Genomic DNA, 22293 nt, shown 5'->3' with positions numbered 1-22293 from the left:
GGAGAGAATAGTCGACCAACTTATTTGGGGAAGCACTCATTCTGAAAGCTCTCTTAGGAAAAGACAGTTTGAAACTACAGATGCCGTAGGCGCAGCTCGGGCATTCGAAGCCACTGGGAGGCAAATGCAATCCCTCTCCAAGCAGGCCAACACACAGCACAGAGATAGAAGGGTCGATGCCATAAAGCGGACACAGAGAAAGTCGCAGACATCCAAGATCTGCAGGAGGTGCGGCAGTATACACAGCTTTGATGACCGGAAGAAGTGCCCTGTGGATGATTCGAAGTGCAGGACCTGTGAGAAAATCAATCACTGGGAAAAAATGTGTAAGACTGACACGAAAAGAGAGACTGAAACCAAGAATACAGAAGGAAAGTACACCACGTCGAGGGAAGTGACAGCAGTGACTCCGACTCACTGACGCTCAGCATCGAAACAATACTTCTCTGTGAGACGTTCAAGAAAGGGAAGGGAGAAAAAATGAATTGTACACCACAATCCAAGTAAAAAGAAAGATCGAAAACAAACCAACAATATTCAACTTGAAAATAAAGTTGAATATTGGATCACAAAGTAACATCCTCCTGCTTAGACTGTACCACTAGATGTTCCCCGAGCACATAAAGTATAGGTACCGGAGGATGCTGTAAATATCACACTCACAGCCTATGGCCCCGTGATTAAACAACTAGGAAAAGTCCAAATAAAAGGCAATCCTTGGCCTGAATAGTTGTCAGGAATTACAGCTAATTTCTGTAAACATTGAGATCAGGGAGAAGAAAGTGTCCAAGGGGATCAACAGCAACACCCACTTGAGCAACACCATCTGATCACAAACAAGGCCGAGCTCATGGATATGTACCCTGAATGCTTTGATGACACAGTCGGGTGCTTTGGGAACTTTGAATACCTCATTACTATAGACCCAAAATACAAACCAATAATCCATGCTCCACGGAAGGTGCCAATAGAGCTGAAACAAAGACTAAAGCAGGAGCTGGAAGAAATGGAAGAAAAACGAGTAATAGCAGAAGTAGTGGAACCAACTGACTGGGTAAATTCTATAGCAGTAAAAGAAAAACCGAATGGCCGCCTAAGAATATGTCAAGACCCCAAAGACTTAAACCAAGCAATCAAAAGAGGGCACTATCCAATACCAATGCTGGAAGACATCACTTCTGAACTAGCAGAATCCAAAATCTTCAGTAAGCTAGATGCTAAGAATGGGTATTAGAATGTGAAGCTGGATGAAGAATCGACACTGTTCACAACATTCAACATTCCATTCAGGCGGTTCAAGTTCCTGTGCCTATCTTTTGGCCTAAAGGTGAGTCAAGACATCTTCCAGCAAAATGAGACCTACAGGGTAAGCAAGGGCACTGTCGGCATTGCAGATGACATCCAGATCTTCGGTAGAGACGGGAAAACCCATGATCTCCACCTACATGAGGCCATGGAGAGAATAAGAGGGGCCGGCATCAAACTCAATGCAGATAAATGCATCATTAAGGTGGAGGAATGTCAGTTCTTCGGAATGGTGAATACACCTGAAGGGGTCAGGCCAAGCCCAGAGAAGGTAACAGCCATTGGACATAAAGGAACTAAGTAGCTTCCTTGGCCTGGTCCAATATATGAGTTCCTTCACCCCACACATGTCAGACCACACAGCCAACCTCAGAGAGTTACTGAAAGAGGATGTGGAGTTTCAGTGGTCACCATCGCATGAGCGAAATTTCAACAAGCTTAAGGAAGTGGTCTGCAGAGAAGTAGCACTGAGCTACTATGACAGAAAAAAAACTGTCACATTACAAGTAGATGCTTCCATCAGAGGCCTCGGGGCAGCATTGGTGCAGGAAGGAAAACCGATATCCTTTGCCTCAAAAGCCCTGACAACAGCAGAGATCCAATATGCCAATATTAAAAGAGACCTGTTGGCAGTTGTGTATAGATGTAGAAAATTCCACAAATTCCTCTATGGGAGACAGTTTGTGGTAGAGAGTGGAACACATCCAGAAAAAGAACCTAAGCAAGGCACCAGCCAGACTACAGAGGCTCCTCCTCTGGCTCCAATGCTTTGACTTTTATCTTAAAGTATAGGCCAGGGAAGGAAATGGTGCTCGTTGATGCCTCGTCACATCTTCCCCCAAATGAAAAATTCATAATGAAAGACATGGAGATCAAGGTAAATCACCTCATCAGGAAAACCAGTAACAAACTAAAGAAGAAACCGCAAAGGATGAAGTGCTGCAGCTGCTCTCCCAACAAGTGATACAGGGATGGCCAGAAAGGATAAAACAGGTACAGCCTACAATACGTCAGTATTGGTCTGTCAGAGATGACATATCCCTGGAGAATGGTGTACTGCTGGCAGGGTCTTGGCTGATAATACCAGAGACAAAGGAAGGTCCCTACCTCACTCATCTGACACTGCAAGCAACATCCTTGAGGGCTGACATGAAATCCCTGGCAGAGCTTCTGAATGGCAGAAAATACAAGACAACCCTATCAAGCAAAATCCATCCACCTGACAACCAAGAGGAAACAAGAAGGAAGTTGACTAACATACAAGAGGGAAGTCGTCAACATTATAATAAACATGCACAAACTCGACCAGAATTCTTCAGAGGGCAGCATGTGGATGTTCAAGAGCCAGTGATAAAAATCGGGAGCCCAGCAAATATTGTTAGAAAAGCTGAGGTGCCAAGGTCATACATCATTAAGACAGAATCTGGAAGGCAGCTGAGACGAAACAGGACCCCCATTCGCCCAACCCCAGATCTGACATGGAAAGTGCCAGAAGCACCAGCAGCTTCTAAAATTCCAACAACTTGTGAGGGAACAACCAACAACACCGTAATGACTGAACAGCAGGCAACAGGAGAACCGAGGCAAACAACACCACCACCCACAAGTGTACTGACACCACCACCAAACAGATGCAACAAGGTCTACGAGGTGGAGAAGCAACATCCTACCACCAGTACGATTCCGCTGAAAAGAATGTAGAACTGCAATGATGTAATTAGAATAATTAATTCTTAATGGCAATTGCAGGTAAAGAACCAGTAACAATTTATTTTTAAGGAACTTTAAATCTTTTAATTTTTAATAATTTTTTTAAGAAGGAGGCGTGTTATACTGAGGAAACTTGGGACAATTTTAACTGCAAGACTGTAAGAGCCACATCACACTTGAGTGGTGTGCATGCTCAGAGCGACATTGTATCAATACATGACCAGTAACCTAATGTGAGTAAAGAATTGTGCTATTAAACTTACTGTTTATTAAGACCCTCCGATTGTACAACGAGGACACAACAACAGTATATTAATTGATCTGATAGTGATAAAGTATGTTGAATTACATTTAATTGGTAGCAAACTTTTAGTTTTGTGTCAGGAATTTTTGATTTTTTTTCAGGTGTTGCTGTTGACCCCAGTAATAGTCTAGGACAGACGCCACTATTCATCGCTGCATTGTTGGACCTTGTCAAAGTCGTTGATGTATTGCTGGTGTTTGGAGCAGACCCTAATCAGTAAGTAAATTTACTGAAAAGCAGAAACTTAAAACAATCTATTTGCAATTATACAGCATTTTTTAACATTGAAGATGTTGATACAACAGATGTGGGGGGGAGGGGTAAGATGGGAGCATTGGAAGGATGCTAAACATGATTGGAAAGATAGATTTTCTGAAGGTTTTAAAAGTGAGGTGAGAATTTGGATAAAGTGGAAAACTGGGGGAGAATTTCTGAGAGTAGGGCCAAGGTGGTTGACAATCCCTAAAAAGTAAGGTGAGAATGGAGCGAAGGCACAGAGGATCGATTCTGGACTGAAGAATGCAGAAGGTTGGAAAAGATTGTAGTGCTCGACCAGGGATTGATATTGAAGTTGTGAATGAGAATTCTTATCTGCACAATCAGCTGGATAGAAAACATATTTGGGATCAATCATCATGGATGGATACAATGGACAAGTGGCAGTCAGTGTGCAAGTGGCTGGAGCGTTACACTGTGTGGCTTATTGTAGTTCAGGATGCTGGTAACTTGTTTTTGGTAAAGTTAATAAATGGTCATTGAAAAGATTTTTAATACTTTGAGGATATCATCGTCACTGCTCTTTATTTTATTTAGTTTTATAATTAGAATTTTAATATTCCTGGAATTTATATTTTAATTATTTTTCAGAGACTTTGCAGAGAGCACTTTGAAAGTTAGAGCATAAATTAATGACTGGTTCCCCAAAGGTCTCATCCAAATTCAATCTTCAAAAATTGATGGTCTATGAATGATTTTCAAAAAAAGTATATATTAGAGTCAAACATTTAAAGGGATGTTTAAGTCTTTGTGGAAAATTCAAAATTTGAAAGAAAAGGAATTTATTCATTTAATATTCTGTGAGCCGCTTTTAAAATAAATATTCATTCTATCTAGTCGATGTGACGACTGGAGTACTCCTGTGCATGCAGCTGCTTATTCATGCAATCAGTGGATTCTCAGTAAATTACTGGATGCTGGAGGTGATCTGCGTTTATGTGATAAAGATGGAAGATTGCCCCAAGTCTGGGCAAAATCATCTGGGAAGGAATGCAGTGCTCGGGTATGAAAATGCAGAGTTGACCTAACTGATTACTGTAGTTTTCTTTTTATTAGTAATTTTTTGAAGTCGCTGTCATAACCAATTCCTACACTGAAGATTTGGAGTACTTTCCTAAAGAAGGACCTGTGATAATTGGGAAATTAATCCTCTGTTGAATATGTTCTTACAGTGACTTTAAAAAGAACATTGTTTCTTAAATGGTCTTTCAGGGAATGCTGTCTTGTTTCAAGAGTTAAAGTTGAGGGGTGAAAGTACTTTTTCCTGTTCTGAATTCTGTGGGTCATGTTTGGAACCATTTTGCTCAAGGATGATATTTTTGTGTGCTTAAGATTTGATCTTTAACTGCTAACTTGACAACCTTGGCTCAAATACTTTTATCTCTTGACTTAGAAAATTGTGGATCCAAGGATCATTTCACATTCATAACCACGTAAAGCAAGATGCCACCTAAGTGCTGAACTAGAAATTTAGTCCGAGGTCCCATCTTGTCCATGAGCCAGTAAACCGAGGTTGTTCTTTTCTTTTTAATTTCTGTCCTTTTAGATGGATATAAATAATTTGGATCATGTCGGTATTTGAAAAGCAGAGGATAGTTCCTGGTGTCCTGGGCATCACTTAAACATCAAGTCGCAACACTGAAAACAGTTGTCTGTTCATTTGCTCAGTGATCTCACTGTGGCAGTTTACGTAGACGTACAGCACGGTAACAGGCCCTTATGGCCCACAAGTCTGTGGCCCCCAAATACACCAATGAACCTCTAACCCCTGTATATTTTGAAGGGTGAGAGGAAACTGAAGTACCCGGAGAATGTACAAACTCCTTACAGATCCTGGTTACACTACAGAGCTGCCACAAAACTTAAGCCCATGGCCATACCATTGCTAATCCACAATGCCGCGACTCGGATTCAATCCTGCCACAACGCAGAGCACTAACCACTACATGATCACGGCGAGTTACATGGACACCACATAGGCTATTTTGCATAAATTGACTGTTGTCTGTGGAAAAATCATTACAGCTGATAGTTCCCAGGAAATTCAATTGCAAGTCACTAGTTTTCAGTGTTAGTAAATTGCACATGTCTTTTATTTTCTGGAGTGAAATGAGATTATGATCATTGCTGTGTCATTTTGCATTGCTCTGAAAATTTGATTGGATTAATCCTGAAATTTGTACTTATTAGAGTGCATAGGTCCTTCTTCTTTAGATTCACATAATTGACTAAGCAACTGCTGACTTGGCTTGATTACAGAGCTATCAAAGCTAACTTGCTTTTACCTGCACAATTCCAATGATTGGGAGCAAGAACCTTGCCACATTTCCCTTTTATTAACCTTGGGCTCAGTGACCTGTTCAAGTCAAGTTCAAGTTTATTGTCTTCTGATTGCACATATACAATCTGATGAAGCAGCATCTCTCCAGACCATGGGGAACGCACAATACACAGTACATAATGAGTCCCTTGATTAAATCTCTTGATGCCCAATTCAGCTGGAGAACTGCAGAAGTCATCATGTAAATTAAATACAGACAACTCATGCAATACAGGAGAAAGAAAGGGTTGTATTCCTAGAAAACTAAGTTTCATTTTTCATATCCAAAGCTAAATCATCTGCACATGTGTCAAGAAACACAAGATGGACCAAAAATGTGTTTATTGAATAACTTTTCATTCACAAATATTGCGAGTGTGAATTTCTGGATGGTGATTTGTGAATTCTGTAAGGGCGAATTTCCATTACTCAAATGTCTGTAACAATGGTTGCCTGTAAACAAAGTTAGAAACTCAATTTTAAAAATGCAGATGTAGGAAGTAAGAAATCTGTACATTAGTTTGCTTGCTGTGTTCAATTTGAAGTTATAAAATCTGAAAGTAAGGATAAAGTTAAAGATAATTTGGTTCATTAGCTAAACAAATTGTTCCTACAAAAAAAATGTCCTTAATTATTCCTTAGACCGATCTGAACTGCCTTGACAATGCTCCTGTCTTCAAAGAAAATTAGAACAACCATTCATTTTTGAGAATTGTATAAATGTCTATGTTTGGGAAGTATTTGTAAATACTCCAAGTAAATTAATGTTGCTTGCTTGTGGAGAAACATTTTGATTATAATTTTCCCAAGTGATTCCATGTTCCAGATTCTGGAGTTCATCCAAAAGTGCGCTTCACACATGCAGGAAATCACCCAACAAGTTGCCTGCAGATTCTCCTGTCAAATTGGCAGTTTGTCAGAAGCACTGATACGGGCTCCTTCCATACTGAATAAACTAATGTATGGGTGAGTGCTTAATACTCTTTCTGACTTTAAAAAAAAATTGTCGTGCTCATCTTAAGAAAGGCTTGTTTGCAATGAAAACCTGGGGGTAGAAAACCTAGATTATGCAAAGCCATGGTGATAAAAGTACCAGCACTTGTACTCTGTAAAACTGATCATAATCAATCCTACATGCAGTGATTAAAGGAATAATCTTGGAAGGGGTGTAGGAATTCAGCACATTTTTACACATTGATCTGTTTCCATCCTTCTCCAAAGTAGTTAAGGGAAATCAGTAAAACTGCCAAAAAGTAAAATAATTTATAAACTAATCTGACTTTAAAATACCATGTTTATGAGATTAAAATAAGACTAAAATTCTGTCAACGATGAGGGCGAAGTAACAAACTACCATAATCAAACCCAAAAGGAATTTAACTGTTACTGAACAAAATCTGTTGGAGGAAGGTCAGCAGTCAAGCAGTCAAGCAGCATCCGTGGGAGAAAAAGAAGAGTTGACGTTTTGGCTGGCCTGGACTGATAAATGTCTCCAGTCCGAAACGCCAACTCTTTTTCTCCCATTGATGTTGCTCAGTCTACTGACTTCCTCTAGCAGAGTGTGTGGTGCCCGGATTCCAGCATCTGCCGTCTCCTGCATGTCTCTGGAATTTCGCAGTTCATTTGTGCACATGTTCTGATTTTATTTTGTACCCTACATAATGTTTAAAAAGTTAATTAAAACGTGTCTGCGGTATATGAGAATTATTTAATGTCATTACAAAATTACTTGGATCTCAATCAATTTGATGACAACCGTAGGAATTTATACTCCATAGAAGTAGGTGTGAGAAAAAGGAAAGTATGCTACAGTAAAACCCCTGGGTCTGGCAATTGTGGAGATCGGTAAATGCCAGCTAAGTGAATTTTCCATTCGCTGGAGATTGTGAATTGCATGATTGGCGAATTAATGCCGAGGCACACCAATTTTAAACTTCTGTATTTTTACCTATATATTTTCTGCAATTTTTTTTGCTGTTTGCCTGAATTCTGGATAGTGGGAAACTTTTTTAAACATCTGTTTTTTCACAACTGATCAAATTGAGAGTCGAGTTTATTTCTGAATGGATCATTAAAATTGTTACACAATATAAGGCATTAGCAGGTACACACAGAGTCATCATTACTTAAATGAAGAGGGTTCCTTGGCATTTCCATCATTCTGTTTTGGGCAGAATCTCATAATCCTATGACTTCCAACCACCAGCAACATTTAACAATGAGAGAGTCAAGAACAAATGAAAGGAATTGATCTATAAACTCCACATCATAATCATCAGTGCTGATCAGACAAAAACCAAACCACACAAAATATGCTGCATGCTTAATTATTTAAGCAGTACGATAACTGAAGCAATTGTTGGCAAATGCAGCCACCCAGGTTAAATGCAGACAATGTAACCATGGGGACAATATGTGGATTACAGTCCACTACAACTTTATTCCTCTCCTTTGAAGTAATAGATTTTTTTGCTTTGCTATGAAATCCTTGGTGAAAACCTCAAGGAACCTATGTGATTGTGAGTCATTGCACCTGAATGTATTCTTGGTCTCCTCTGCTGAGCAGTTTCCAGAGTGCATTTTTGAGTTGGGTGGAAAATGGCATAGAAGTTACCACTGTTGCTTCACAGTTTCAGGGTCCCTGGTTTGATCCAAGCCTCCAATGCTGTCAGCGTGAGAGCTTGTTCATTTTCCCTTTGATCCCTTTGACTCAGGTCCTCTGGTTTCCTCTCGCACCACAAAGATGTGTTGGTAGGTTCATTGGCTTCTATAAATGACCCCTTGATGCAGATGAACGTCAGGAGAGTCAGGGTGGAGACAATTAATGTGAGAGAGTGAAAATCATTGGGAAAGTGACTGATGGGAATACTTTGAGAGCCAGCATAGAATTAACAAGATGAAGAACCTTGCATGTTTAATGTTAACCATAAAACATTCATTTCTAATAATAGAAGTGAATAATTTTGATTATTATGTTATTGTAAACTGTGATCCTTTCCATTGTTAAGAATCAAGGATGGGGAGTTTCTCAACAATCCTAAAGCCAGAAGCATTTCATCACAAACCGTTCAGTGCTTTGGATTTGGGAAGGTATGCATTCAGACCTGGACGTGTGTGTTGAAATATCTAAAGCAGAATGTGTAAATGTTCATGAAATCCTCCTTGTTATTGTCCCCTTGGTGCTGTTTTTCCCCATTTTGTTCTCTGGCAAGCAAAGACACAGTAACCTCTCAAAGTGGTGTAGCGGTTAGCGCATTGCTGTTACAGCGCCAACAACCGGGGTTCGAATCCCATGCTGCTATAAGGAATTTGTACATTCTCCTCATGTCTGGATGGGTTTCCTCTGGGTGCTCCTGTTTGCTACATCCGTTCAAAATGTACTGGGATGTAGGTTAATTGGGTGTAATTAGGCAGCAAGGACCGAAGGACCTGTTTCCAAGCTTTATGTCTATGTTTAAATATCTAAAGCTCTATCACATTTCAGTCTTAAACTGGACATAGATGATGAAACTACTCAGTGGCTTTAATCAGATCTTTTTCTAAGATCTACCAGAGCTTGCTATTCTTCTTTTTCTTTGGCTTGGCTTCGCGGACGAAGATTTATGGAGGGGGTAAAAAGTCCACGTCAGCTGCAGGCTCGTTTGTGGCTGACAAGTCCGATGCGGGACAGGCAGACACGATTGCAGCGGTTGCAGGGGAAAATTGGTTGGTTGGGGTTGGGTGTTGGGTTTTTCCTCCTTTGCCTTTTGTCAGTGAGGTAGGCTCTGCGGTCTTCTTCAAAGGAGGTTGCTGCCCGCCAAACTGTGAGGCGCCAAGATGCACGGTTTGAGGCGTTATCAGCCCACTGGCGGTGGTCAATGTGGCAGGCACCAAGAGATTTCTTTAGGCAGTCCTTGTACCTTTTCTTTGGTGCACCTCTGTCACGGTGGCCAGTGGAGAGCTCGCCATATAACACGATCTTGGGAAGGCGATGGTCCTCCATTCTGGAGATGTGACCCATCCAGCGCAGCTGGATCTTCAGCAGCGTGGACTCGATGCTGTCGACCTCTGCCATCTCGAGTACTTCGACGTTAGGGATGTAAGCGCTCCAATGGATGTTGAGGATGGAGCGGAGACAACGTTGGTGGAAGCGTTCTAGGAGCCGTAGGTGGTGCCGGTAGAGGACCCATGATTCGGAGCCGAACAGGAATGTGGGTATGACAACGGCTCTGTATACGCTTATCTTTGTGAGGTTTTTCAGTTGGTTGTTTTTCCAGACTCTTTTGTGTAGTCTTCCAAAGGCGCTATTTGCCTTGGCGAGTCTGTTGTCTATCTCATTGTCGATCCTTGCATCTGATGAAATGGTGCAGCCGAGATAGGTAAACTGGTTGACCGTTTTGAGTTTTGTGAGCCCGATGGAGATGTGGGGGGGCTGGTAATCATGGTGGGGGTAATCATGATTACCAGCCAGCTCCCCACCAGAGCTTGCTATTAAGCTCTAATTAAAACCAAAGTTTGACCAAAGTCCATCTGTCATCCACATGTGGCTCGATGAGGAAAAACATAACCTTAGTTAGATTAAGTACAGATAATGTGGAAAATTGTAACACTTAACGCCCACAATCACAGCAGATATGGTAAACAAATGATTTGTAATGTAAATCTGGAATGGTAAAATCAACTGCTTTCCTCAGTTCTTGTTTATGTTTGTGTCCTTGAGTGGCAAGGGGAGGGGAACCTGAGCAGCAAGAAAACAAGTGGAGGAGTTAAGGAATGGCAGATGCTGGGGCAAGCAAGCCTGGAAGAAGGGACAGGTGAATGATTGCATTAAGATTGAGGGGCTGATGTGTGTTCATTTGAATGCAAGGATTATTGCAGGTAAGGCAGATGAATTTAAAATCTAAATATGTACTTGCCATTATGATGCTGTGACCACTAAGGCTGAAAAAGGGATAGGATTGGTAGCTCAATGTTCCTGGGTTTTGTTGTTTTAGACAAGATAGAGAAGCAGGTAAAAGAGGTGGAGATGTAGCATTCCTAATCGGAGATTGTCACGGCTGATTCAGGGAGGACAGAATGTTGGGCTCAACTACTGAGACAGTGTAGGTAGAAATCAGAAATAAGAAAAATGTGGAAGTCCTCGGTGCCAGAGGCTAAGATGGGGTGGAATTTGTTAAGTATATCCAGAAGAGATTTGAATCAGCATGTAGCCCAACCAAGGAAAAAGGTCATACTGGACCTTCTTTCCACAAGTGAGCCTGGACAGCTGAACAGAGTTTCAGTGGGGGAACACTTCTGGGAGTAGTTATCACTCTTCCTTAACCTTCAAAATAGTTATGGATGAGGATAGACTTGGGCCTTGTAGAAAAGTACTAAGTTAGGGGAGGGCAAATTATTGACATGTTAGACAGGAGCGTTAGGCGGGCAGCAACAGACTTTGAAGAAGACCGCAGAGCCCACCTCACTGACAAAAGGCAAAGGAGGAAAAACCCAACACCCAACCCACCAATTTTCCCCTGCAACCGCTGCAACCGTGTCTGCCTGTCCCGCATCGGACTTGTCAGCCACAAACGAGCCTGCAGCTGACGTGGACATTTACCCCCTCCATAAATCTTCGTCCGCGAAGCCAAGCCAAAGAAGAAGAAAGAAGACAGGAGCTGAGGGGTAAATTGGGAGCAGCTGTTATTGGACAAACCCACAACTGACATGTGGCAGCTTTTTAAGGGTCAACCAATTAGAGTCCTGGACCAGCATGTTCCAGTGGGTGGAAAGGATATACATGTTAGGGTAAGAGAACCTTAGATGCTGAGAGAGGTCATGAACTTAATCTTGAAAAAGAAGGCATATATCAGGAAGCTAAAACCAAACAGGGCCCTAGAAGAATATAACAAGGGAGGCATCAAGAAGGCCAAAAGGGGTCATGAGATGTCCTTGGCAAGCAGGATTAAAGAAATCCCCAGGACATTTCATACAAGAGGATGACTCGGGAAAATATGGGATCGCTCAAGGAGAGAACTTATGTTTGGAAGAAGAGGAAGTGGGTGAGGTACTAAATTAGAATTTTGCATTAGAGTTTACTAAGAAGGACATGGACAGTGACAGGGAGCATAATGTGGTGAATGCACATGTATTAGGGCATTTTGAGATCAAGAAAGAGATGATGTTGGGTCTGAGGAACATTACGATGAAGTCCCCTGGTCCTGATGGGATATATTCACAATTATTGACAGAGAGAAGTAAAAAGATTGTTGGGGCCCTGATGAAGAACTTTTTATCCTCACAAGTGACCGGAGAGGTTCCAGTGCACTGGAGAGTAGCTAATCTTGTATCTTTGTTCAAAAAAAGATAAAAAGGATATTCCAGGAAATTATAGGCAAGTTTCACATCAGTTGTAGGGAAACAACTGGAAAGAATACTTGGGAGTAGGATTTGTGCACATTTTAAAAGTCATGGTCAGGTTAGAGACAGTCAACATGGATTTGTGAGGGACAGGTGAAGTCTTACCAATTTGCTTGAATTTTTTGAGGAGGTGACAAAGATGGTTAATGAGAGAAGGGCATAGATGTGTACACGGACCTTAGTAAGGCATTTGATGTGGTACCTCCTGGTAGGCTAATTCAGAAGATGCAGGTGCATGGGATCCAGGGTGAATTGATAGTTTGGATACAAAATTGGCTGGCTCATAGAAGAGGGTTGTGGTGGAAGGCTGTTATTCTGGCTGGAGGACTGTCACTAGTGATGTTCCACAGGGATCAGTGCTGGGACCCCTGCCCTTTGATATAAACAGTACATAAATTACTTGGGTAAAAAAGTAAATTTGCAGATGATACAAGATCGGTAGAGTTATAGAGAGTGTAGAGGGTTATCAAATCATACAGCAAAATGTAGATCAGTTACAGATTTGGGCAGACAAATAGCAGATGAAGTTTATCCCAGAAAAGTGAGATGTTGCAGTTTATAATGTCAAATGTAAGGGAAATGTACAAGGTTAATGGCAGGGCTCTTAAAGGCCTTGATTGCAGAGTGATCTGGGGGGGTCATGATTTATAGTTCATTGAAATATAAGTACGTTTGGCTTCATTGGGTGGGGTATCAGCTGCTCCCCCTCCACTATCAGACTCCTCAACAACAAACTCAATCTGGGACTCATTTAAGGACTCTTACTTGTGTACTTCATTGATTCTTTGAAATTCTCTGTATTTCACAGTTGGATTGTTTATATTTGTTATCTGTTAACAAATTTGTTCACATGTATACTTTGTGTAATTTTTTTTTGCACTGCCAATAAGTGATCATTTGCCCACAGGAAAAGAATCTCCAAGTGGTATGTGATGTCATGTATGTACTCTAACAATTAATTTGAAACCTGACTATCTTGAAAAAAAAATTGGGTGGGGCATCGGTTACATCGAAACTGGTTAGATTGAAAAAGTCACTGTATATGTGTGAAAAAGAAATAGTGTATATCATGGCTAATGTGATTTATGGTGTGAAAAATAAAAAATTAAAAAAAAAAAAAGAAACTGGTTAGATTGCACTTGGCATACTGTGTGGATTCTGGTCACCCCATTGCAGGAAGGATCATAAAGCTTTGGAAAGAGTACAGAAGAGGTTTTTATCAGGATGTTGTCTGGTTTAGAAGGTATGAGTTACAGGCAGAGATTGGACAGTATTCTCTGGAGTATAGGCGATTGAGGGTGACCTGATAGGGTTGTATAAAATCATGAGGCCATATTTTCCCAGGTCAGAAGCGTCACAACAAGAGGGTGTTTGTTTAAGGTTAGTGGGAGGAAGTTTATGCAGGGCAGGTCTTTTGACACAAAGAATAGCGAGTGTCTGGAAGCAGATGTAATAGTAGCATATAAGAGGGTTCTAGATAGACACATGAAGGGAATGATGGCTAGCTATCAGGAGTAAGCAGCCGTTTATTTTGGACATCATATTTGGAACAGAAATGTGGGCTATAGGGGCTCTTCCTGTGCTGAAGTGTACTATTCCTATCCAGGTGATATTGGTTCTTGTTCTTACCTTGGACTTGTCTTGCTTTTACAGTTCTGTGTCCTTGGACCAACACAGTTGGGTTATCTTGCTTCCATCCCAATTGTTAGTGAGAAGGCATTAGTGCAACCAGATGACGAACCAACTTTCTCCTATGCAAATGGTCCTTACACAACAATGAGCAAGTATGACCTTTTGATAAAAATCAGGATAATCAAGGTCCAGTTATCTTTTACTATGTGATTTATAAGTACACATAATTACCAAGAAGTATTTCACTAAAACTATTATTCTGAATCTGGGGTCTAGTGTCCAGGAAAAATGTATTTTCAATTAGGGTATTTCTCCAGAATTAGAGTGGTTCCATCCACTCTTCCCATATCTTCCAATCCTTCATTATATTCTCCCCCTCTTTAACTTTTGTTCAAATCTAACCCCCCCCCCCACACACACTTTTTCCAGTGAAGCCTATCCCTCTACTTGTCTCTCTGTCTCTTACAGCTTTTGTCCTATCACCTCTTGGCCCCTCCCCCAGCTTCTTTCCCCTTTCTATGCGTAATATCCCTTTGCTCTAGTCTTGATAAAGGGTTCAGACCAAAAACATTGAATGACCATTTTTACCCAAGAAGGTTGCCTGACCTGCTGAATTCCTCCAGCAAATCTTTGCTCAACTTGACAGCATCTGTGTTTTTTGCATTTCTCCAGATAAAACACAGCCAAGAAACAATTATGGAATTTCTCCCCAAATCCTCCCAGCAATCCTCCAGTTTGTTTGAAGGTGTTGATACCTCACACATTGGACTATCCCCTATGCATGGGTCCAAATAGAACTGTTTGAGTAGATGAACACCAGCCTGATAATTAGTTGAACATCTCTCCAATTTGCATTACCTTATTTAAAACTACGGAAACATTTTACCTAGACCCCATTGAAATGATATACTGAATTTTTACTCTGTATAATGAGTGGCTTGGAAGGCATTTTTAGATAAACATCCATATGTGAAAAATAAAGTAATTATTGTTACAAAATTTATGACAAATATCTTTGGATTAGCTATTGTCCTTTAATTTATGTTTCAGTTTAACATGGAATGGAATTCGTGTCACAGTCAGACAGATGAATCTTCCAACACACCTAAATTGCAGCAAACGATTGTCGGCTGACTTACTGATTGCAGAACAAGAATACAACAGGTCTGCAAAAACATGATAATTTTATTGTATAATGAAAAGCTGTCTTAACTTCTCTATTAGAGACAGTATTTTTATTTGATTTTATATCTCCTTCCTCGGCATTGGTCTGGTACAGACTAAAGCATTCAACTGAATTTAGTGTTGGTCAGCACATGGGAATATGATATTGTTGCAGTCATTGAGACATGAATGAAAGAAGAGCAGGATTGGTAACTCCATACTCCAGAGTGTAGAAGTTTCAAGGATGATAAGGAGGGTGGCAAAGTAAAGGGACCATTGCATTATTCATCACTGAAACTTTCACTGCAGGAATGACAGAGGATGACTGAAGGCTGTATAAAGGTGGACAAGTAGGGCTTAGAAATAATTTAAAAAAATAGCTCTGCAGGGAGGAACAAGAGATGGATACAAATCACAGAGAAGTGCAAGAGAAATAGGTGACCAAAACTGCCCACAATACAGGTAGTCCCCGGCTTAAGACTGTATCTCGAAATGGACACAAGTCGTAATTTTGCCCTCACAAGTGGAGTACTGAACTCTTAAAGCAAACTTTTTAAACTAATCTTTTTCCATTCTAGATTTGATAACAACAAAGCTTCTTGAATTTGGCGAATCTTTCCACATTCTGGTCCATGCTTACCTTGTTAGTTGGCATCCTGGGGTCCGTAGGCAAGACGCAACCATCTTGATTACTGTGCGCATGTGTGAGTCTTCAGTTGGCGCATGTGCGGTGGGAGCTCGGTTGGTGCGTGCGTGAGAGTTAAGTGCCCTGTTGATATTGAATTCGTGCCCTTAACTCTCGCCAACAAAACTCCAATACACGAACCCATTGTGCATGCATCAATTGAAGACTCATGCTTGCGTACAGGAAAACAAGATAGCTGCGCCAAGCCTATGGATCCCGGGACAACTAACAAGGTAAGTACGTAAATTTTGGCCCTTTTGTGCCCTGTGTCCCTGTTATAATTTGTCAAATACAACATAAATCACGTAAATTTTATATTTTCTTCTTGTATATATTTTTAAAAATTCAGTCGTAAGTTGCGGATGAACTTAAGTCACATAGGTCGCAAGTCAGGGAGTCCCTGTACTCCAAATTTGACCTTGCCAAACTTTAGCTTGCAAATTCACCAAACAACCTCAGCATAACATCCCAACTCCTGTGCTCACTACTTTGATTTGTGAAGTCTCATGTGCCAAAAGCTCTCCTTATGATCCCATCTACCTGTGATGCCAGTTTCGTAGGCCATTCTTTTTCTCCCATTGATACTGCTTGATTGGCTGAGTTCCTCCAGCAGATTGTATTTGGCTTCAGGATCCAGCATCTTCAGATTTTTGTTTATATTTTCTGACAACAATTTTCACTTTCTGTTATGCCTTGTAGTCAACTTCGGCACCCAAGTTTCCTGTTGCTGATGGCTGTGTGCCAGCTGTCTGAACTGGATCAAATTTGTTTAGTGTATGAAAGGATTAATCTTGGTTCCCTTTATGGAGTATTGCATGAAAGGGTAAGTTAATATTTTGTAATTGTAATTTGAGTTCTTATTTTAAATCAGTATGTGTCAGGTACTATTTGCTGACTAGATAAATAAATGCTGTTTTGTACATTAATAGGATAAATTTGACTGAAGGTCAAGCTAAGTATTGTAATGGTTTATGGATAATAAGGAAAGAATACAGGTTAGATGTCAGTGGAGGACTTAACTTTATTTTGCTTGTCCAAAATCAGTACACCCACCCACACCCCCCCCCCTCCCCCTGGAAATTTGAAACAAATACTAGAGATATTCAGCTAATCAGATAGTGGCTGTGGAAAGAAGAACAGAGTTAGGTTTAGGGTTACAGATCTGTAATTTGACTTTGAAAGTTGTTTATGAAAAAATTATAAATTAATGCTGAGTTGGCTAGATAGAGTTCATACTTGCTATTGATGTGGGGCTTTTTTTATTCAATATTTTTCAGCGCTCAGAGTTTCCATTCTTATCAGTGGAGGCAGTTTTGCAGATGCTCCTACAGATTACTGATGCCCTTATTTATCTTCACTCACGGGGATACATCCATCGAACTGTCACCTCTCATGCTGTGCAACTTGTTTTGCCCGGTATTGCCAAATTGAGCAACTTTGAATTCATGGTTCAAAAGAGGTACAAAATAAGTGAATTCCAGTATCTTTTATTACGGAAGGTCAATGTATTTCTCTGTAATCATTAACTTATCCTGCTAAATGTATGAAAGAAGTTTCAGATACAATGAAATTCAACATCCATCTCCATCCATGTTCTTCTCTGAATACCTCCATTCATGCAGATAAAATAATCTGGCCTCTTTCTGCCAATGGCTGAACAGTTACATCAGAAAATCAGGTCTCTCCCTCTTGACCACAAAAGCTACTGTAAAATGTGGAGTTCTATTATCTGCTACAGGCACATTTGCATCTTTCCTTTAAGATCTCAGTGAACTCCCTTGAATTGGGATCTGCCAGTCATGAAATTTGCCTCTAAGATGAAATGCTATGGCAATCAATGGTTTTTATAAGGAATGGACAGCATGGGAATTCAAACAGGACAAATTAAACAATGCTATCCAGTTTCTCTCCCAGGTGTCATTATTATGTGGAATGACATTGCAAAAACCAGTGTTGGAGAGTTCTGCTTGAGGGTGCCTTATTCCAGTGCCTGTTCATTTATCAAGAATCACATTTATTCTATTGTAAAAAAACACAACTCCACTTAATGGCATCTCCCATGTCTCTTCTTAGCTAACATGGGCTTCCTCTAACTTTTCTTTCTGCTTCTTCATATTGATTCACTATTGGCCTGATCCACAACCACCATTCTGCTGTCCAGTAGTCTGACAGCCTTTGACACTTCTGGCCTGTCTTGCCTTGGATTGATTCACTCCCACCAATATCTATTTTTCACATGCCCTGCTACTTGGGTTAAAAAAAGTAATTTTTAGCAGAGTGTTAAACTTTAAGGTGAAGATAAAGTTTACATTTTAAAATGCTGTGTTAGTGTAAAGTTATTCTAATGACATAATACAGAAAACAACTACAAAAAATCATAATCAAATTTATTTCAGGAATGCTTGAAAATAATTAATTTTGTTTAAACTTCCAGTGTCGATAGCAGTACCCACAACAATCTATCCCAATTCCCCATCCCTCCACAGTTTTACAACTGGCTAGCACCGGAGGTGATTCGGGGAAAAACTGCCACAGTCAAATCAGATGTCTACAGCCTGTGTACCCTGGTCCAGGAATTGTTTACAGGTATGATCTGTAGTCCTAGTGTGAAAGATGGCAATAATATACCAGTGGGCTTGTTGAATGATCTCTACTGTAAAAACTATGCATTGTACCTTTGCAAAATGCCTTGAAACTTCAATAGAGAACATAAATTTGAGACTATAGTTCCCAATGTTTGATTTATGGTCTTTAACAGAGGCAAAGAAGCTCCTTGTCATCCAGTCATTTTCTTGTTGCCAGCAGCAAGTATTCCCTTCCATCAGATTGACATGCAGCTTAAAATAGAGGATATATTTTTCTCAGACCCGCCAAATGTAAACTGTTTAATAGGATTTTATGGATTGAACAGGTTTCCTAGAAAAACAATCTGTTAAGCAGACCATGCTTTCCCTGTGATATCTTGGAGCAATCTACAGGTATTTTTTTTAATATTGTATTCTGGTCATTTGTGATAGACCTTGGTGAATAACCAATAAAATTATTGTATAGTAAGTAACACTTCATGGGGTATTTTATATCTTTTAAAAAAAAATGCAGTCATACTTTAAACATTGCATGCAGATGCAGTTCCCTGGGAAGACCTGGATGGCTTTGCGGTGAAGGAGTTACTGGCAGCTGGACGGTATTTAGCTGTAGATGAACAAGTTCCAAAGCCATTCTATGACATAGTGCGAATTGGAATTCAATTAAAGCCTCAGAATAGGACAATGAACCTTCAAGATATTCGGTTTATCCTCCGGAATGACATGAAGGTGGGTAATCTAGATATTTACGGTGAAAGAGCCCCTGATGAATATTTAAAGGTATTAGGGAAACTGCAGGAAATGTCCCCATATCAGAGCTAGATAAAACTAGAGGAAATAGTTTTAAGGTGAGATTTATAGGAGATCTGAAGGGGATCTTTTTTTCACCTGGAGAGAGTACCTGAGTTCAGAGCCTGAGAGCATGTGGAAGCAGAGTCATTGAAAGTGTTGAACACTTGAATCGTTGGGGCTTAGAAGGCTGTAGCATATGCTGGAAGAAAAGTAAACTGCTGTTGCAAGTCTGCATAATGGATAATTGACTCGAAATGCTGTGTGTGAATGCTTTTAAAGTTTGAAAGATTAAGAGGACTTTTAAATGCATTCATTGAATCAGGAAACTCAAAAATGGGTTCAAAACATACCAGAGGTGTAGGTTAAATGGGGTGTAAATTGGGTGGCACAGACTCGTGGGCCAAAATGGCCTGTTTCCATGCTGCATGTCTAAATTTTAAAAAAGAGACAAATACTGATGGTGCCCATTGGTTGATGTGGATGTGTCAGGCTGAATGGCTTTTTTCCATGCTAAATCACTATAATTTTTGGTCGGTGCTAAATATAAAATCAACTATTTAATTACTTTATTTCTGAAATCAGTTGAGCAGCTCTTGCAAACAGGGACACTGTAGTGTTAAATAATCTTAATATGATATTTAAAAGCATTTTAAGGATCACTGGTATTAATTTTAAATTGATTGTATGTGTCAAATTAGTAGTTAAGAAATTTACAGTTAAAATGTTAACCTCAGTCTCATTTATCACAGGATCTAATTAACAAACAGCAAAAATATACCTTTGAGAAAGATCAGTCTGAAATGCAGTGTTTATATGATGTTCATATGTTTAAGACAAATAACACAGATCACAGGAGAGAGGAAGAACTTCTGCAAAAGGAGAACACTCACAAAGGAAAACAGCTAGAAAGTTTAGAACAACCTCAAACTACAACCGACAATGATGGTATGAAAATTGTCAGGATAAGGAACTGCTGATATTTTTCACTGTTCTCAACAGTTTATCATTGTTCGATTCCTTTGCTAATCTTTGAAATGAAGTTCATGGTTTTGGGATTTTTCATCCGTCTGATTTTGTTCACCTTTTTTCTTTGTGCCTCTTCAACATTCTCCCTTAACACGAAATACCAGTGCGTTCCTAGTCATGACCTATACAATCTCAGCTGACACTTCTGTACAAAACTGGGGCTAGGTGACCTCTTGTTTGCTATGAATGAGCATCTGGTTTCTCTCTTCAAAGATATTCTGTCATTCTCCCTCAGTAATCATTTTACAGTCTTCAAAAACAGTCTTGATAAACCTCATTGCTATTTATAGAGTTTATTTGACTAAATTAACTGAAACTTTGCCTTTGTTACAAAATGACTGCATGTGAATTATTTTGGAATGTTTTTTGAGAGACATAATGGTGCAACGTAAATACAAATTTTGCTGTTGAACTGGAGAAGATTGTAAAATACATAGCTATCTAAAATAGTCATTTGAGGAGAGTTACTGGCAAAACTGAGATCATAGCAGAGTAAATTACCTGTAACTTGCTACATTAGCAGAGGTGCAAAGCATGGACAGTGTACTGACAATAACCACAGCAGCAGTGCGAGGATAAGACAGCTGTAATAAACTAATATGTACACTAAGAGGTCTTGTCTCTCTGCAAGACAAACCTGGAAGGTTAGACTATAGCTCTGGACTGCTTTAGAGACAAGGTCACCGGGAGGACCCCTGGTGACCTCGTGGTGTAAATACAAATCACCACAGACAGCTCCCCACCAAACATGGTTCGAAGAAGCAAAATAAATCTAGTCTAAGAACCTGGAGTTACTGTAAAATTTTACAGAAGGCAGTCACTTGTTTATTTTAACCTTATTTAAATTGGAGTTTCTAGAATTTCCTCTGTACACCTTCACAGTTCTTTTTCTAATATTAACATTGCATAATTTTGAGGTTACAGTTTTGCTGCAGTTTGTTTTCCAAAAATATACTCCATTCATAATTTGTACAGTAAATGCAATCATTATTTTCGTTCACAGTATCAAGCAATTTAAGACATTTTCTCACAATATTTCAACTTTGGAAATGTTTCATCCTTAACTATTGTACCAGTGAATCATTTGTTGGTCTCTCTGCACATTTCTTGTACATCAACATGATCCTCTGGCCTCTTCCTTTTTCTTACTGGCCTCTCATTAAAATCTCCTGTCTTACACTTCACTCTTTCTCCTGTGTTAAGATCAAGATTTATTGCGCTGCTGCCAAATATACTAACATGATTAGGCGATTGATCAAGAGACTCGAGTTCAAGTCTAATGGGAACAGTGAAATTTAAAGTTAAATAATGAAATAAATCTAGAATAAAATGTTGGTGTCCAAAATAGTGGCATTCCAATTAAGTGATTATTATAAAATGCCACCCAATTCACTAGAATTTTTCAGGTAAGAAAATTGCCAATGTACCTTGGATTTGATCCAGACCACACCAATGTGGTTGACTCATAACTGCCTCCTCCACTCAAGGGCTTTCAGGCATCATAAATAAATAGAGCCGTTATTTGTGATGGTAATTCTAAATAAGTACATTTTTTTTAAATTGCCTTTCTTGAACTTGTCGTGACTTAAATTCTTTTCTGATTTAATTTAACCAAATATTTTTATTAATGTTAGAAGGTCTTATTAAAGCATATAAAATATTAAATGCATTGGATAGATAAATCATATAATTTTAAATAATGAAAGTAACAAGACCAAAGTGTGCATATTATATTTTATAATCTAATGAAAGATAAATTGAGATCCAATATTATTTTCAATAAGAAGGTAATAAATATCTGAAAAGATTTGTCAGGCCACTGAGAGATACAGACTATTCAAATTATATTATGCTATATTTGTAAAGCTAAGTACAATGTTCTTTTTATTTTTTTAATATATGGGGTGTGGACCTCGTTGGCAGTGCCTACTTGCCTTTGAAAAGGTAGAACTAGCTAACTTTTTGAACCAGTGCCATTTGTGTGGTCTTGGAGGCCTGCAGCAAAGAAACAGGTCCTTGGTCCATACCCTTGTTGGTCTTGATTATAATGCTTGTCTGTATATTTAAACATTGTGCCTTTATCATTCTGCCAGCAGAGCGTTCCAGATTTCAAACA

General features: G+C 39.6%; 1 protein-coding gene and 1 long non-coding RNA gene across 3 annotated transcripts in view; one reads left to right on the top strand and one right to left on the bottom strand.

The window, feature by feature from the left end:
• Window positions 1-22293, top strand: part of tex14 (testis expressed 14, intercellular bridge forming factor) — a 67136-nt gene that overhangs the window by 9703 nt on the left and 35140 nt on the right. The window contains exons 3-13 of one of the 2 annotated variants that reach the window (XM_069910457.1): window positions 3421-3535; window positions 4433-4598; window positions 6742-6881; window positions 8924-9005; window positions 13947-14077; window positions 14976-15089; window positions 16474-16597; window positions 17052-17233; window positions 18209-18360; window positions 18898-19088; window positions 19985-20096. In XM_069910457.1, the coding sequence (XP_069766558.1) occupies window positions 3421-3535; window positions 4433-4598; window positions 6742-6881; window positions 8924-9005; window positions 13947-14077; window positions 14976-15089; window positions 16474-16597; window positions 17052-17233; window positions 18209-18360; window positions 18898-19088; window positions 19985-20096 (1509 nt within the window). Of the gene's footprint in view, window positions 1-3420; window positions 3536-4432; window positions 4599-6741; window positions 6882-8923; window positions 9006-13946; window positions 14078-14975; window positions 15090-16473; window positions 16598-17051; window positions 17234-18208; window positions 18361-18897; window positions 19089-19900; window positions 20097-22293 lie in introns of both variants that reach the window. The other variant, XM_069910456.1, reaches the window with a different exon arrangement.
• LOC138749286 (uncharacterized) lies at window positions 6241-14049 on the bottom strand. The gene is made up of 2 exons (XR_011348536.1): window positions 13923-14049; window positions 6241-6368 (listed from the first exon to the last, which is right to left on the bottom strand). It is a non-coding gene; the product is annotated as an uncharacterized lncRNA (long non-coding RNA).

The sequence above is a fragment of the Narcine bancroftii genome, chromosome 14, assembly GCF_036971445.1.
Source record: "Narcine bancroftii isolate sNarBan1 chromosome 14, sNarBan1.hap1, whole genome shotgun sequence".
NCBI lineage: Eukaryota > Metazoa > Chordata > Chondrichthyes > Torpediniformes > Narcinidae > Narcine > Narcine bancroftii.
This window is presented reverse-complemented; position numbering and strand designations above follow the sequence as displayed.